Source organism: Drosophila innubila (genome assembly GCF_004354385.1).
Source record: "Drosophila innubila isolate TH190305 chromosome 2R unlocalized genomic scaffold, UK_Dinn_1.0 1_C_2R, whole genome shotgun sequence".
NCBI lineage: Eukaryota > Metazoa > Arthropoda > Insecta > Diptera > Drosophilidae > Drosophila > Drosophila innubila.
In genome coordinates, this window is record NW_022995374.1 from 12,518,760 (window position 1) to 12,536,957 (window position 18,198).

An 18,198-nucleotide genomic window follows, 5' to 3' on the forward strand; every position below is an offset into this window, starting at 1 on the left:
TGTCGTCATCGATATATGCTGTTAAGCAAACGCGCTTTCTGTTGATTGTGGCAGTTCTCTGTTAACAAACTAAATTTACTGAGTTGGCAGGTCACACTTTACTATACAGCCCTGCTTAATAAATTGAGCGCGATTAAATTATATTTGAAAATAATTTATTGATTCGGATTACAATTCACTATTAACGTTGAATGAAAATTTTGTACGGCTATTTCAAGCAATTTTGTTAAATGATTACCAAGACAATTAATAAATGCCAACTTTACACCAAATAATTTATAACAATTTTACAGCCGGATTATTTTTCTGGATATCGGTGCGTCGCTGAGATTTTTACATCTTGCTTCAGCTCTTCGTGACAAGTGCTTTTCAGTCGACTTTTCACTCAGTAAAGTTATCGGCACCTGACGGGCTTCATACCAATTGGGATTAACCTTTTTCAACCAATAACTGCTGTTCATTTGAAAATTTCCCAGTAATTTGGCCACACAACCGACATTCGTCATTCTCTTGTCGATTTTTGTGATTATAAGTTAGGAGAATAAAATTGAAGTGAGTTTAAAAGAATTGTTTCGGAATTTTGCTCTGTTTGTCTGCACTTTTTATTAAATGGTACGAAATATTTGTATAAAATGTTGACACCTTACATGTCGAGCACAAGAATAAATATGAAACTGAACTTATACTTTTGCTGTTTAATAACATTTTAGATTAAAATAGGCGCGCCTACTCAATTCAAATTCGACTGACAGAAAAAGAGAGAGCGAGAGAGCGAGCGAGTTAGTCTCCAGTTGGAGTTTGGAAGCTGCACTGGAAACTAAAGTTGTGCAATGAATGAAAATATTCCAATCTGAGATTCATTGAGAGAAAAGAAGCTGACGTCAGCATGGATAAGTGGGAGGCAGATAAAAGAGCGAGTAAGCTAGATTCCAATTTGAGTTTGGAAGCTGCACTGGAAAGTAATGCCGGGCAACGAATGAAATATTTCCAATACTTGATGCATGTTTTTAATTTCTTAAATTGCATTTTTCTTTATTGCATCTCTAATTTTATGGTATATAGTGATGTTAATCCAAACTGAATAAAATGGACAGTCAGATTTTTATGAAATAGCCCAATAATAATAATCATTCTCTTTGATGCAAATCCATAAAACTCATCATATAATTTATTAATATATCTTATTTTATGATTACGTTCCCTGGTATTAACTGGAAATCTTGCGTACCCGCAAAGCGATTGCTGTCAAAATTTTTAAATGAATACGCATAACTTATTTGAAAAACAAAACAAAAAGAATAAATTTCCGAAATACAGTCGAGGATGGTGCGACGGAGGAGTGTGGCACGTGGATTGGCCAATCAGCTGGAGTTGGAGCTGATGACGTCATCGCCGTCGGTGGCACAATATGCCGCCTGGTTGCAAGCCTCCACGCCGCATGTGGCAAGCAACTATCAACTGTTGCAGTGGCAGCAACAGCAGCAACAGTCGCAGCCATTGATGGGCAGACTGTGCAACAAGATGGTCGGTTGCATGCCACGTCTGCCGACCTTGCCACAACCGGAGGTCAGCAGTCGCAAGTTGAGTCGCTTGCGTCGCGGTGTCATGAGCTGGCCACCAGAGGTAATACACGTGCCACACGTGCCACATGTGCCACACATGCCACAACGGCCCTGTCAGTTGGCACAGTCGCAGTCTGTGACGCTGCCACATTGGTGTCGTGCCACGGACGCGCCACAGCGTGGCAGACAACGTGGTCATGTGGCAAGAACAGTGGAGACTCGACAATCAGCTGACAATCAGCTGAAGCGGCAGCAACAAATGCAAATGTGGCAGCGGCAACAGTGGCTGCAGCAACAACAACAACAACAACAGCAGCAGCAACAACAGCGGTGGCAGCAACAACAACGACAACGATCAGCAACAGCTGTCACACAAAAAAACAATTTTCAACCTTTTAATTTTGGAAAATGCGCGGAGAGTTTTCTGAAATTTAAGCAATCTGATTCTAACCTATTTGCTGCCACAAATGTTGCAAGTAGCATGCTGCCAGTGAGCATATTGAAAAATTCCAACAAGACACCGCTGGAACATTGCGAGAATTTCAGTTATGTGAAGGTGGCAAAGCAGATGATGCAACCTGCCACAGATTCCCTTGAGATGAAGAAGAAGCAGCAGCTGCAACAGCGTTCGGTGAGCTTAGATAAGAAATTGTTGTCGTGCAGCAACGAAACGAGCACAACAACATTAACTAACACTCCCAACGAGGCACTAACAGTTGGTTGCCACACAGCGGAAGAATCCAATCAGACTGCGCAGGCGCAGACAACTTCCAATCAGATACATTTACGAGCCTCCGAAGAGAGTTTGAATCAGCTTGCCACAGATATTGACTTGAATTTGACTGCGATACGGCAACTCCTGGAGTTGCAACTGCCAGAAAATGGTGCAACACAAATAAATGCCAAGAAACTCAACAATCTGGCAACCTTGTTGCAGCAACGCATTGGCGTGAACTGCCAGACAGGAATTCATCTCAAAGGCGGTGAATCACAGGAATCGGCAACTGAAGCCAAAACGGAACTGGAGTCGGAGTCAGTTGGAACTATTAAAAGTTCATATGAACCTCAAGCTCATATGAATTCAGCTGAAACATCCAAATGTTCACTCGAACGACCACTTCAAACGGAATCAGCAACTTTCAGAAGTTCAATTGAACGCGAAGCTCAAACGGAATCAGTTGGAACTGCAATAAATTCACATCAAACCCAAGTGGAGTTGAAAAGTTCACAGGAACGACATGTTCAAACGGAACCAGTTGCATCTGTCAGAAACTCACTTGAACAATTAGCTAAAACGGAATCAATTGCAGCAATAAAAAATTCATTTGAACCACTAACCCAGAAAAAATCAGTTGCAACCAGAAAAACTTCACCTAAACAAAATCCCCAAACGGAATCAGTTGGATCTGTAAAAAGTTCACATGAACGACAATTGAATCTGAACAAATTGTTTCAGGCGGGGAATTTGCCGGGCGGCGAGTCGAATCCCATGTGGGAGACTCTCATGCAGCTGGCGGCGCACATGTGTGAGAACAAGGATGAGAGCAGAGAGAAGCCGCCAAAGCAATACTCAATATATTTGATGGTTAGTTCCGATGATGAAAACGATACGGAAACGGAGGCAAGAGATGCACAGCAAATTCGGCAATTGTCTGATTTAATGCAGCAGGAAAATAATAACTATTCTGCATGCATCCCTGGTAGTTTGACCTATAAAATGCCCGAAAATTTCTCAGAACCGACGGGCAATTTTTATCAATTTCCAGAAGTGCGCAAAAAGAAGAAGAGAAATTTATACCGTAAGAGAAGTGATGAAGACGACATCTTGAATCCATCGCTGCCACAGAGAAAACCGTTACACTGGCCCAAACAGGACTTTTCCAAGGCTTCCACCAAGAAGAACAAAAAGTTATTGAATTCCTCTTGCAAATTCAGCTGTTTTACAAATCCTCAATCTCTCCGAAAGTGCCAATATCGCTGGTCCTAGTCGTATCCCTCTTTGAAGTCCCCTTTCATGGATTGCTCATAATAACAGACCCTCGATAAGGCTGTAATCCCAGAACTTTATCGAAGGTCTGTACTTATTTGCTATTCATGTAGGAAACTTTAAAAAAAATGTTGTTCAAAATTGTTCAAGTATGTGTCGCAAATTGTAATACAAGTTGAAAAAGCTACAAAAATAAAGTTGGATATCGATTTCAAGTTAAGCCTGAGTTTATCTGATTTTTTTGTTGAAAGTAATTTTGGTTAAGTATTAAAAATCGTACTATAAAAACCTTGAGTAAAGTAATTAACTTTGAATAACGATCGGTTAATAAGCAAAGAAGATTGTTGAGAATCTGGGAAAGGTTTTTTATTCTGGAACTTTTTTTCTAAGTAAATATATTATTTTTATTATTTGATGATTAAATTAAATAATATCCAAGTAAAAAATTACAATCATTACTTAATTAAAAAAGATCTGCTTTTATTTTTGGAATTTATTTTCTTTGTGAAACAATTTTTTTTTTTTTTTTAATTCTTTGGGATTTATATGGGCAACAAGTCTTCAGCGTGCTGAAAATAGCTTGTATAATATAAGTTATATTTCTTGATTTTGAAATAAATGTCAAAGTATTTCGTAGCTTTTTTTGTATAACTCTACTGTGTCTACACTAAGAATTTATTAGATAATGTAAACCCCAAACATCTTCAGAGACAGGCATTGCAATGGACTATAGGGGCAGGGCGTCTAGTCAGCAAAGTGTTGAGGAATCCGCTGAGTGGGTTGCAGATGAATCTGAGGTCGAAACTGTCGCTGACAGTCGCAATACATTGCAAACTCAGAAGGTCGATTATCCGCCAGACTCACGTAGCTATCGGCAGAGAAATAATCACAGTGAGCCGCCAGAATCACACAGATTTCCAGAGAGCAGTGAGCACTACCGGCAGCAGGTTCCAGAGCCGTACAGAGGAAGAGATGACTTGAATTCATGCAAAATACTGCGCAATTCTATTGTGGGCACAAGCCACTATGTCAAGGACAATCTGGGTCAGTTCAGTCAGACTGAAAAACTGAGTTTCTATCCCGAGCAACGTCAAGCATCTGGACGTGGTGGTTGTGATCCTTGCGATTCGCGTAAATCACGCAAGGAGTCACGCAATTGTCGACAGCAAACTTGCTGTGATCCCGCACAGAAATCACGTGGAGAATCCCGCTCGAAACATTCATGTAATTCTTGTTACGATACAGCTCCACCTACTCCAAAGTCACGTGCGATAGCTTCCTGTGAAGCCTGTTGTGCACCTCGGTCCAAACCACGTAGGGAACCGTCTTGCGAATCCTGTTGTGCAGCTCCGTCCAAGCCTCGCCGGGAATCTCGTGGTAAGTCACGTTGCGCACCTTGTGAAGAACTTGCTCCCTGCCAACTTCGCGCCAAGCCTCGATGTGAATCACGCTCAAAGTCTCGCCGTGAGGAACCTGCAGCTGGATGTGCTTGCGGACCTTCTTCCAAATCGCGTTCACCTCCTCCTAAATCGCGTCCTACTCATACTCAACTTACGAACTGCTCCTGTACCAGGCGTAATTCAGATTATATTGAGTACAAGGAGTTCAAGCCGCCGATTTGTCGTAATCCCTTGGTGGTTAAGTCCAGAGTGGTAATACCTCGTTTATTTTCTGATGGCAAACCGTGTACTCCCTGTCCGGCGTACTTTGAACATTCGCCTAGGCCACAGGTTTCCTGTGAGTGCGGCCCTTCAAGTCAGTCCAAGTCCAGGCCAATCGACTCCTGTGAGTGCGGCCCTTTAAGTCGTTCCAAGTCTAAACCGAAAGACTGTCAGCCACCACCCAGAAAGACAAAGGAGTATTGCATTAATAGCTGCCCCTCGGATTATGTGGAGCATCAAAATAGTAGCGGAATTTTTATGAAAAATACCTTAACCGTTTCCAGCTGTAATGTCCAGATCAATCCTTGTCCCAAGCAAGCCAAGCCACCGTGTAACTCCAACGAGACGTTGAATGAACGAAAAGTGATGTGTCAAAACTATTGTCCTCCCCCGAGACCGAAGCATGATCCTCAGGATCCTCCGCGCATGTGTCCTCCCCCGAGACCGAAGCATGCTCCTCAGGATCCTCCCCGCAAGTGTCAGCGTTGCAACCAGTCGTCGAGTAGGCCCAAAAGGGCTTCATCTAGAAAAAACTCTTGCGTCCAGTTTCAACAGTCTCCTACCTACGTCGATCGCACCTGCTACGTGCCCCCGAGTTGCTTTGCTCCTACCACCTGTCCAGCTAAAAAGAGACGCAACACGGAAGCTAGAAGAGGTCGCTCTTGCTCAGGAGTAAGTTAATTATAGAATATATACCTCTATTATTAACCCTCTTTTCATTTAGTTTACTGTCAATCCCGCGATTTCTATACACAGAACACGACGCAAGATCAAGGCTCACACTACCAATAGGTTTCCCGGCATTAATGTAAGTACCTATTTATTTATCTATCCCCGGGGGTACAAAATAATTCCAATTTGCAGGCTCAAGCAATGCACAGACGAAGCTCTATATTGAAAACTCGCTTGTCCGGCTGTGGTGTAAGTGTATTTATACCCGTTACTTAAAAAATACGTAAAAGGGTATATTGTGTTCGTTGGAATGTATGTAACAGGGAGAAGGAGTCATCTCCGACCCCATATAGTATATATACTCTTGATTAGCATCAACAGCCGAGTCAATATAGCCATGTCCGTCTGTCCGTCCGTGTGAGCGCCTAGATCTCAGAGACTATAAGACTATACTCCCCTCAAATCGCGAAAAATCACCCACAGTTTTTACGATAATACCTTTATTTATGAAATTAACTTTATCTATTAATATTAGCTATTAGCTCACTTAACCGGACCAAGATCGGACAAGTAGAACGGCAGTAATAGCTAACTAAAGTTCTTAATAATCAATTCAGTACAAGCACCTAAAAGTATGCAATAGTTTTTATTAGGAAGTAATTTCTATAAAGTACTTTAATATATATTGAAATAAGTAACAGGTATGCTATGGTCGGTATCTCGACCCGCTTGTTTTTATCTTAATTGCTATTATTAATATCTGTTTTTATAGATAAACCTCAATGTAAGAGATGTAGATTCCCAAATACTAATGGGATCTGGCTATAATGTAAGCAACTCTTGATAAAACTATATTTTTCTTTACTTAAATATTCCCCTAGATACCGTTCCCAACCCTTACAAAACTCAATATGGCTCGGCGAATTGCCAAGCTCTACCCTAGTACGTATTACCCTCGTTTTCGGGGTGGAAAACTGACGCCAACAGCCACAAGGGCCCTTAAATCCCGCCAGAGGGACAATCAGCGTCTTAATAGTGTCAATAGTCTCGTAACTGCGAGAAGTACTCAACGTAAAGTCGCGCAATCAACACGAGATCGATTACAGAATCAAGGACAGGTCCCTACACCATCCTATGGAGGCACTAGGACACCAACAGTTCGACGTGATCTCCCACAACGGTATCAAACTCCAACCCCAACAGTAAATCGACCTGTACAGGTGACTGAAGAGATATCCCATCCAGTGCCTAGAAGATCACACAGTGCTGTCCAAGCCAAGATAAAAGCCGGGTTACACAGAGCTCAGGAGATGGACAGGGCTCCAGTTCAAGTTTCAACTCGTGTAAAGAGGTCTGTGTCCACCAAAGTACAGAATGATACAGACAAACCTCCGATGCATCCAGAAGCAGGACATGTTTTGCCTAAGAGAGTGCAGCAAGGGGAAAGAGCACTATCTCGAAGCCAATCCCAAGAGCTGATAAGGTCTGTACCGAGCAGACTTCCCGAAGGAGCAAGATCTACTTCTCAAAATCAATCCCAAGTGCATAGAAGGTCCGCATCTAATAGAGCTCCTACTAAAGCCGAAGCAGCGAATGCTTTACCAAGCAGAGTTCAGGAAGCAGAAAGAGCACCAGTTCAAAGCCAGTCCTTACCCAAGAGGGTTCAAGAAGTAGAACGAGCTGTCGTCCGATCTCAATCTCAAACACTCTTAAACTCAACTCGGGTAGAAAGAGCTGCCCTACGATCTCAATCCCAAACATTCTTAAGCTCAACACGAGCTGCAGAGCAAAGAGTTGAGGTGCCTCAGTGTTCCGGGTCAACCGAGAATCAACCCGATATGTTAATTGAAAACGATAATCATCCGCAATTCTATCGGGGCAGCTTTCTAACCATACGCACAACAATGCCACATGAAAGACCAAATCAATCCTCTACAAGGCCCCATGGCTCTCTAATCATGATTGCCCCAAATGGCGTGCATCAGCAGATCCTGAAGAGATCGATACCAAAGGGTTCCAGCTTCATAGTGCCCAACAAGTGGATGTGCATGGGTAAGATGAATAGTTTCGTTGGGGTTAACTCCGTGGCGGAAATTGGCAGGACAGTGTCACATCGACATAGCTGGAGCTGGCGAAAGCTCTGTCCCAGTTGGTTGCTCAATACCAAGTCCAGGACAACTAGAGCATAGCTCTGTCAGAATGTCAAAACGATAACGAAATTTTTGTAATATGTCACATTTCGGAATTCGAAAAATTATAAGCCACTATATAAACTCAAATGATCGCCAAAGAATGATCAGCAATTCCAGCCAGCAGTTGAGGAGAACGCAATTCCTCGGGACTGTACCGCGACCTGCTGTCATTGCCCAAGTGCCGGCAACTCAAAAACCTCGAGTCCCATTACCAGAGCTCAAGCCCAGTGTGATGAGTCACTTTGTGCTTGGCAAGAACCAACAGAGTGTCAACTATTTCGCCAATCTCAATCGGAATTTCAACGGCATGTCCCTAAATGCTCCGACCGAGCTCAAGAAACCGGAGCTGTTGCGTTATTTGGGCGGCGGTTGGAAGCTTTGTGCGGTTTGTGGGCAGGAAAAGATTACCTCCGGAAATACTAGCAATGGCATTTGTGGGCCATGCAATGCTAGAATTCAAGGAGCATTGGATAACTTCAAAGGACAACAGAGACTAAAAGGTGCCTTGGAACAACAGCCAGATATGGGATATCACTGCGAGAATCCGTGCTGCTGCTGCGAACAAAGGAGACAACTGGAGGAGCAGCAAGAACGGGAGCGAAAGATTAAAGAAAAACAGCGACTACAGAAACAGGCGGAAAGGGAGAAGGAAAAAGAGAAGGAAAGAGAAAAGCAAAGGGAGATTCAAAAGGAAAAGGAAAGAATTGAGCGGGAGAAATCGGGTCAGTCGCAACCGTTTAGCATTATTGTGCTGCAGGATTGCAACAACAACAATTTGATAGATCAACTGACGGCCGCCTTGACGGTCGGCTGTCAACAGGAAAAGACAAATGCCATGCAGCAGCCTCAATCCAATAAGAATACTACCCCCAATTCTCACCATAACTCGAATGGGTGTAGTAGCAATTCTGATAGTGCTCAGTCTTCTAATGGCTACTGTGGTTCCCCTGAATATTGCAATGGATCGAGAGCAGCTTCAACTGAGTTGGAGAAAAGGCGTAAGTACCTTTACTGGAGTGCATCGATTTTATTGCCAAACAAAAAAGGATAAGATATTTTCATCCAGAAACCATAGTTCTAATATCAATTCCTAGTCGCCGCTTTTTGAGTTGAAAAATGTGTTTTTTTGATATTTTTATCATGAATTATTATCCGATCCTGACAAGATTGGTATCAAAACTCGTTTTAGGACCTTAGAAGCTTTCAAATAAAAAGACAAATTGTCCCTAAAACATCATTTTCGTCCTGGCAAGCACTAAAAACGCAAAATTTTTCAACTCAAAAAGCGGAAGACTAGGAATTGATTTTAGAACTATAATTTCTTGATGGAAACATTTTAGAATTAAACGTAGATTACGAATATAAGGTACCATTTTTTTTTTTTTTCAAAAAAATCGATACGCCCTAATCTTTACTCTTCGATACTATGCCAATCATCCTCCTAATCGATAAAAATCCCATTGCAGCTGATAATTTGACTTGCACCTGCAATTGTGAGGCATGTCGCAGAGGTTTCGAGAATACGCTGAAGCTACCGATGCTTATTGCTCAAGCATTGGAGATATTTGTAATGAATAACCCGCTGGCTGGAAAGGATGCTAAGTTGGGTGGAAAAAAATCCAAGTCGGACCACAAAAAAAGTGGCAAAGGTAAAAAAGGTAGCAAACACTCTATGGAAACAACGACATCCTCAACTTCCGTTCGGAGTAAGGGCAAAGGACTTAAGTCTTCGGGAGCAAAGGCTTCCACACCTGCTGTTCGGAGTAAGGGCAAAGGACGTAAAGCCCAGCTGCCAGCAGAGGCAGCCTCTACTTCAGATCACAGTAGCGGCAAAAGTGCTCCTAGCTCCCCCTCAGTGCGGCTCAGAGAAAATGGACGCAAACCTCAGCAGGGAGCAAAGGCATCTTCCAGTCCCGGAGCTATCAAGTTCGGTAGGCCTCAATCAAAGCCCAGAGACATGACTATAAGTCAATCCAAAGAGAATGTTAGGCAAAAGTCTAATGATATATACGCTGAAGATAAAGGCACTGGCCAAAACAAGAGAATGAGAAACAAGAAAAAAGCTGAAATGCAGGGTATCGAACCAAAGTTCTTTCTGCCCAAATCGACTGCCGAGTCATGTCCGTATCGTCGGGCCCCCTGTTTCGAGAATTGTCGAGAAGCCTGCTCCTTTCCCAGGAATACCGCCTGTGTGCCCGGCTGCATTGGTCCAAATGGCTACTGTACCAGATTCGCGGGTGGATGTCGTCAGGGTAATCTCAATTCCTGCTCCCCGCTTGCAGGCAAAGCTAGTCAACAAATGGATCGCAATGGCGGCGGCGCCGGAGATCAACCGAATCGTGCCCATTGCTCCAGATCCTGCCAGGGCTGCAACGGCTGCATAGGTTGCCCCAACTGCGGCCACTTTGCCCGGCCACCTCCATCCCGAGATAATATGCATCCCATTGCGCATTTTCGACCCGGCGTAAATCTCTATCCGGCGAACTGTATGCTCTATCGCAATGGAGACCTTGTGCGGCGCAGTCTGGTTCGTACCGCTGCGGGGGTAACCCTACACGAGGTGCAACGGGAGGAGGAGTTGGAAGCAAAGTCGCCACAGCAGCAACCGATGCAAATTCCAATGCAACCCTCCAGATTTCCATGCGCGAGTAACTTTCAGTTTTGGCGTTGAAGTCTACAAATTATGCATTATATAGATCATACATAACTATATATATAATGTATAGCTATCTGTATAGTATGCAATTATAAAATGCATAATTTTGGTCGAGCGCCTGGTGGTTTATAGCGTTTCTAACAAATTTCCGTGAAAATACGAAACAATTCTGGCACAAAGTACAAAATAAAAGATATTCAACAAAAATAGGTTTTAATTATGCATTATTTGATATGGTACTTCCACTTTCACGAACTTAAATGCATATTCTCTGAGTTTGGCCAAGATATCTCAAAAAACAAACAACTTTTTCATACTAAAACTTGATTTTCGACTGAGCGTCTGTATGGCAGCTATATGATATAGTTGTCCGATTTGAGCCAAATTTGGACAGGATGTATAATACCAACCCAAATATATATTGTGTTATATTGGTCGAGATATCTAAAAAATCCAAGAAGTTAAAACTTTATTTTCTACCTTTCGTTCCTATGGCAGCTATATGATATAGTGGTCCGATCCAAAAAAAAAGCTTGATCTGCGTACGGTATCCAAGAACCTACTTCCCAAGTTTGAAGTCTCTAGCTCTTATGGTCTCTGAGATCGACGAGTTTAAACAGACGGACGAACGGACAGACGGACAGACAGACGAACATGGCTCAATCGACTCGGCTGTTGATCCTGAGCAAGAGTATATAAACTTTATGGGGTCTGCCACTCCCCCTTCTGCCTGTTGCATACATTCTGCCAAACACAATATACCGTTTTTTCAGGGTATGAAAACTAAGCTCTATAATTTCAAAATCTTTAACTATATTAGAAAAAACTAAGCTAGTTTGTTTATTATTTAGAGTATAAAATCTTTTACGAGTATATACAAAAATATTCGTGCAAATTCAAAACACATTTGACACAAAGTACACAATAAACCAAAAAAAAAAATATTTACCAAAAAAGGATTTATAATTTTGGATTTTGCATTTTTTGTGTTTGGTACTTGCACTTCCGTTTCCGCTTTTCCTGTTCGACTTCCGTTGGCCCAGATTAACTTCTGAGCGGCGCAAATCAAACAAGACAACAAAACAATTAACGCCACAGGGTTTCTTCTTCTTCTTCTGCGTCTCCATCCTGATCTTTGGTCAGGCGCAAAGTCACTGATCATCAGTAATCAGCAGTAATATTTGTGGAGAGTTTTCTACCTGGTGAGCGAAATGGAAAAGGGATGGGATTTGTTTTGCGGGACGTGATCATACAATGGGGCGCGACGTCAGCTTCCTGGGCTGCATTTCACACTGCGTAGGATGAGCATTTAATTGCCTCCTTTGCCACATGTCCTGCTGCGAGCGAGAGCGGAAAAATGTTAATTGCAACTGCAACAAGGCACTTTTCCACACTTGCCGCTAAATGTGGCAGCAGGACATCCTTTTCCTTGTTTTTGTTGTTTGCCAACAACATTTCTCATTACAATCATCCCTCCCTCTCTCACGCACTCTCTTTCTACCTATCTCTCTCTGACTCTCGTTGTTTCTCTGTTATTCGATTCTCTGTTTGTGTACAAAGTACGCGCCTTTCGTGCGTTTCCGCTCATCATTCGTAAATTTCTGATGCAGCAACAGATGATATGACCCCGACACGTCCTGTCGTCCTGTTGTCCTGTTATCCTGGCTTAAGCCCATGTACCGTATGCAATACAGGATGCATTTATGCAGGATGTGCAATTGTCTGTCTTTGAATTCGAATTCTTGTTGGCAAAACGTGCTAGATCTTGTCTTTAAAGATTGTAAATCTATTTGTTGACAAAATATATTCCGTATATCAGAAATCTTGTATCTCAAATACATATAAAGAATTCTACATTTCAGATGATGCAGATATTGTTTCTAAAACTATAGAAGTTTTAAGTCTAGGCTATAAATAGCATTAAATCGACTCGGCTGTTGATACTGATCAAAAAATAAATAGTTTACGGGAACTTTAAAATAAATTTAAAAAAAAACTACCCTTTTCCCCATTTTAAATGGGCATAGGAAGAAAATGATTAAATTATTTAATTCGTTTTGGTTATCAGCATATAATGACTATGAATCTATTCATGTTTCATGTTTGTAATGTAAGCTATTAAAAATAAAAATATAGGGCGGTGTTATTCCATTCAAATTTTTATTTATAAGCTGTTTATAAGACTACAAACTAAATGCATGCATACATGTATATCAACGCACATAGTTTCGTTCTGATTAGCTTTGTTTTTGAGTGTGTTATCAAATTAGTTTTGTTTTTTGGAATAACGACTTTATAACGTTGTGTCGATTCCAAATGTTCTCAGTCTTTAAGAAAGCGGCTTTGCCTGTGGATCACGCGAGTTCAATTGATTTTCCTTTTGAAGCAATTAAATTGTTAACGTAATTTAAACTGAAGGAAACCAATATTCAGTGCACTCGTAAGAATATTTATTTAAATTCGTGTTTCGATAATATCGACTTTTACAACTATAACAGCAAGATAAGCCATAGAGCTTTCTGCAGCTTTTGATATACAAAAATCATAGCAAAATAGAAGCAAGTGAGTAATTATTTAAACATCAGAGACTATTATACTAAATTTGTGCGAAAAGTGGTGATCATGAAAAGCTCAATAGACTAGCATTGAAAATAAAACTGATAATTAAAAAATTTGAAACTCTAATTGAATATTAAAGTTACTTAGAGAACAATTATAATAAGAACTAACATTTTAGTTATTTGCATAATTTAATCTTCCATGGCTACAAATATTGAAGCACCGTATTGCAACCCTGCGAAAGCTTTTGTGCAAGTTGTTACAACCCTGTCAAAGCTCGTGATTGTCTATACTCTCTTTTTCTTTTTTTTCGCTTCTTCCGGAGCACGCACAGGAAACATACGTGGACTGTTCAAAATCAGCCTTAGTTCCATAAAATACTTTCTAATTTGTAAGTGGAAATTAAGAAAATAATAAGGAAATAAAAGAATTTATTCAAGTACGCAGTCTTATTTATTCTTATTTGCGATCATTTCATCTAATCTAATCAAATCTGTTGCTATTCTTCTTGCAGGCATGTCTTCGACAAGATCAACACTTCGATGACTGATCCTTAACTTTATAATTTGACTAATATCTGGAATGTTCTGCGGAGTGCGAGAGACAAATTAAGAACTACATTTCTTGCTCGGGGACTGTTCTCACCGAGGTCTCAGTGAGCTTCCCAACTTTGACAGTGTACCTATGGATAAATTGAACTTGTCGGGCAACAGGTTCAAGGAGTTTCACCGACAGTACTTTAATATAACGACATTTTCGTACCTGGATCTGTTCGACATCCATATGAATAAACTGGACGCGCATGCGCTTAACCGTTTCGCCTGACTAGAGACTTTGCTCTTGTCCAATAACTCGATAACCAGCTGTATCTGTCCAGCAGACGGCTATCGAGTTGTTGGCCAAGAGCAAAGTCTCTAGTGAGTTGAAACCTTTAAGCGCATTCACGTCCAGTTTATCTATATAGTTGTCGGATAGATCCAGGTACGAAAGTGTCGTTAAATTCGAGTACTGTCGGGGAAACTCCTTGAAGCTGTTGCCCGACAAGTTCAATTATTAATAGGTACACTGTCAAAGTTGGGAAATTCACTGAGACCTCGATTTGGATATTTCATCGGACCACATAAGAAATGTCAAATATGTTAAATTTTTAAATATCAATTTTTAAGCAATGTTGCATAAAAAAATCAATTTAAGAAAAAAGTGTTACATGCGATACTTTCACAAAAAGGAATCGATTTTAATTAATAATAGAGAAATTGAACTAAAGAATCTGTTGTGTTAACCTGTTAAGTAGGTTTCTAAGATATGTTGGATATGTTTAAGCCAAGTTGTCATTATTCTTTATTAAATAAAATGAATGCAAATAATGTTATCTCATTTAATCCTAGTAAAATAAGAAAAATACAGTAAAATAAATTGTAGTTTCACCTCAAATTTTTGCAAGCATTTGCTGAAAATTTTATTTAAATAAATAGTAAATTGGAACTGCATATTTCTTATCCGAAAAGTTCCACCAGTTTTTGTTTAATACATTTTGGTTATATTTAAAGACTTCACATTAAATGTTCCTTTTGCTTAATTATTTTTACTTTAATTAAAAATCATAAAGACTCTAGATTGCATAGTTTGGAAGCAGTTGGAGATAAAAAACTTACCTATTCAAGTGTTTAGAAGTGTATGTTACCAGGAATTTTTTATCTGAATAACAAAAGATGAGATAAAGATATAAATTAAAGGGATTCGTTATCCAACTACTAATAAAATACGCATGTATTACAGAAAAGTATTTGTAACTATATAATAACTATCTATTAATACCCCAAATAATAACTTACTTCATTGGGCTCCTTAATTCCACCTGCCCACATCAAATAAACATATTTTTTTGTAACTGCCTTCAGTTAATATCTTGTGACAGAGACTTCCGCAACTTAAGATCGCATAATTTTGTAACTTGATAAGCATTAACGATTTCGTTAGGTCTTTACATGGGGGAGCTACCTTAACCTCAATTGTCATACAATGGGATCCTCAGTTACTTTCAGATCTTTACAGCACAAATTGTGAGCTTTACTTCTGTTAATGCTACTGTTGTTGTTGTTGTTGTCTATGTGATTGTTCTTTGGGCATGTTGTGGGTTTACTTGGGAAACAAACCATTTACGTGACACATTTCCGAGTCGTTGTCATCTTTATTGTCATTGTCGTTGTTGTTGTTGTCTTTGTTGTAGTTTGCCGTTAATCAGATTCACGGCGCATTTCCACACTGCGTTCTTTATTTTACGTTTTTCATTGTTATCATTTGAAAATGCCTTAATCCGAATTTATGAAATGAAAGCGGAAGTCTGTGCGGCTTGTTTCCCATTGTAACTACCTCACTCTCCCTCTCTCTCTCTCTTTTTTTTTTTAACTATCTCCATCTCTGTCTTTTGTAGCTTCATTTCGGTTTTTGGTTACGGTTTGTGTGGCATTTAAATGTCTTTTAGAATCTGTTGTTTCATTTTTATGTGCGCTTTTTTTACGGTTAGTTCGTTTCGTTTTCGACCGATTGATTTAAACATTTACGATTTTTACGCTATCTTAGCGGGAAGAGCGAAGAAGGGGGGAGAAGACCATCTCTACTTGGGGGTTTTGAGCTCCACAAGAATTGGTGTTAATGATCAGTTTTATGAGGCATCATGCCGAAGCGTCAGCTGCCGTCACGAAATGACAGACGATGCCAGTCTCCAAATTATGACGAACTAACAAATTACTGCAACTTTCCTTGGCCAAACTCTAGGAACTTCCCTCTCTCTGTCTCTCTCTCTCTCTCCGTTTCTCTCAAACATTTTTGTTTTTGTGGATTTTCAAGGAACGCTGAAAACTTTATGACACATCTGTTTATTGATTTATAGTTCGGGAAAGTGCCAATAAAAACGTATGTAGACTGCCTAGGATAATATGCTGGAGTATTTGGGGGATTTTCCTCCCCCTCGTTTTTGAGCTCATAAAATTCCGTATTCTGTATATTTTCGTATTGTTTTTAATGACTGTCTGGTGGCTTAGTAGGGTGTCTGCATCGCCAATGAATTTCCCTTAGCCATAAATCGTTTAGTCTAGGCTGCAGTTAAGGCTCGCATATATGTGTATGTATCTAAATATAGTCACCCTATCTGGTACTTATGATAACATTTGATTAGCTGCATTTGCTCTTTGGGTTTCCCCTAAAATTTTCAAATGTCTCGAGCTATATTTGGAACTCGATATATTTGCAGCACACGCCCCCAAACATTATCGACATTCGGAACCAGCTGCCAGAGAACTGAGAATATTGAAATGATTTTTAAATTTCTATCGTCAATTGGAGGAAGAGGATCGTGTTAAGAGTTTATTTCCTCTGCGTTCTTAAATTATGCGTGGACACAGAAAGTTTACCTGTCCCTGTCACGTCGTAATTGAAAGTAAACAGGCTAAGCAAATAGTTGAAAATTAGAAAAACAAGTAAGAAAATGTGTTAAGAATGATAGAGAATGTTTGACATAACAGATACCATGTTATAAGTGCTGTTTAGTAAGGCAGAAAGTAAGGACAGGCTAAGCAAATAAGAATAAATTAGTTAAGTATGATAGGAAGGGCTTGACTAGGCAGATACCCTGTAATAGTTAAGTATTGATTAGTAAAGTATTGAATAAAAATCAACCTGGCCTTATAGTTAAAAATTAGAAAAATAAGTAAGCAAATGGCAAACATGATAAAAAAAAAGAGTAGACAAGGCAGATACCCTGTAAAATGTGTTGAATAGTAAGAAATGAAAAATGTCTAAGAAAATGAGTATGATAGAAAGTGCCTTGTAATATGTAATAAATAGTATGAAAGTAAATATTAAACAAGCTAAGATAATGTTTAAAATTAGGCAGTAAAATAAGTATAGTATGTTGAAGTGTATTTAACTAGATACCCTGTGAAAAGAGCTGAGTTAACAGTTTCGGAACTGAAAAGTAACAAATTGAGATATAGGAATTTCATTGATCAAGCAGTGTATACCGCTTAACAACGCTCACTATCAAATACAGGGTATGCAAATGCTTAAATTATTAACGCACAGACCAAACAATAAGTCACGTCCGAGGCAGCAAAATTAGATATTGAACGTTGTCTGCCAATTGAGCCTAAGCAAACATCCTTTTATATATTGCTTTTGACCAACACACTGGGCTGAAACTCTGGCTTCCTGTCGATGCTTATCATGTGTGAGGAATTTACATTTATTGTGCATTGCTTGGCCCAAACAATGGACAATGCAGCTGCCTGATGAACACAGTACAGGATGCCAGACGGGAGGATTAACTGTAGCCACATATAAATATATAGTAGTACTATTGGCAGCGACAGTGGCAGGATGTGTGTGTTTGTAGCCAAATCGGCTCAGTGGGTTTAAGGACTTTGGCTGAGCTCAAGTAGAAGTAGTGAAAGATGAAGAAGAGGAATATCAGCTGCAGCCACATTAGGCCAAGAGACGCCGTTATCAATTAGGCGGCCAATTAAAGCGCTTAATTTATTTGGCCAGCGATCGATGTGACCGATAAAGAAGCCATTAGATGTAGTTCTCTCTCTCTCTACCGGAGCGTAATGCGAGCAGGCTTCAAAGCAGACAGGCGACAGGACGATGCAGACAGCAGACAGCCAGCTACAGCTATAGATGCATCTACGAGATACAGATACTGACAGAAAGGTGCAACGTTAAGTGAAAACGCAATAGCAATAATTGCGTGTTCGCCCTGCCTTAGATAATTTTTTCCCTGAATTTTCCTCGCCCAAAAGGACAGCAGCTGCTGCAATTTGAACTCATCGAACAGGACGCACGTCCTGCGGCTGCATAAGCGTGCCTCGTGTTGCAACCTCTTGTGCGGGGCGGGCTGCAGTTTTCTGTC

The 18,198-nt window shown here is 40.4% G+C and overlaps 3 protein-coding genes and 1 long non-coding RNA gene across 4 annotated transcripts; 3 read left to right on the forward strand and 1 right to left on the reverse strand.

Moving 5' to 3' along the window:
- Positions 1-138: 138 nt before the first annotated feature.
- LOC117785641 lies at positions 139-665 on the reverse strand. Its single transcript, XM_034623751.1, has one exon. It carries the CDS (start codon positions 504-506, stop codon positions 288-290), a length of 219 nt encoding a protein of 72 aa, XP_034479642.1. The 5' UTR covers positions 507-665; the 3' UTR covers positions 139-287.
- Positions 666-1,290: 625 nt separating this feature from the next.
- LOC117782949 lies at positions 1,291-3,769 on the forward strand. The gene is made up of 2 exons (XM_034620068.1): positions 1,291-1,851; positions 1,930-3,769. Exons 1-2 carry the CDS (start codon positions 1,324-1,326, stop codon positions 3,547-3,549), a joined length of 2,148 nt encoding a protein of 715 aa, XP_034475959.1. The 5' UTR covers positions 1,291-1,323; the 3' UTR covers positions 3,550-3,769.
- Positions 3,770-8,038: 4,269 nt separating this feature from the next.
- On the forward strand, positions 8,039-10,937 carry LOC117785639. The gene is made up of 2 exons (XM_034623749.1): positions 8,039-9,072; positions 9,541-10,937. Exons 1-2 carry the CDS (start codon positions 8,112-8,114, stop codon positions 10,743-10,745), a joined length of 2,166 nt encoding a protein of 721 aa, XP_034479640.1. The 5' UTR covers positions 8,039-8,111; the 3' UTR covers positions 10,746-10,937.
- Positions 10,938-13,155: 2,218 nt separating this feature from the next.
- Positions 13,156-14,656, forward strand: LOC117785642. The gene is made up of 3 exons (XR_004617521.1): positions 13,156-13,170; positions 13,229-13,292; positions 13,804-14,656. It is a non-coding gene; the product is annotated as an uncharacterized LOC117785642 (long non-coding RNA).
- Positions 14,657-18,198: the final 3,542 nt, after the last annotated feature.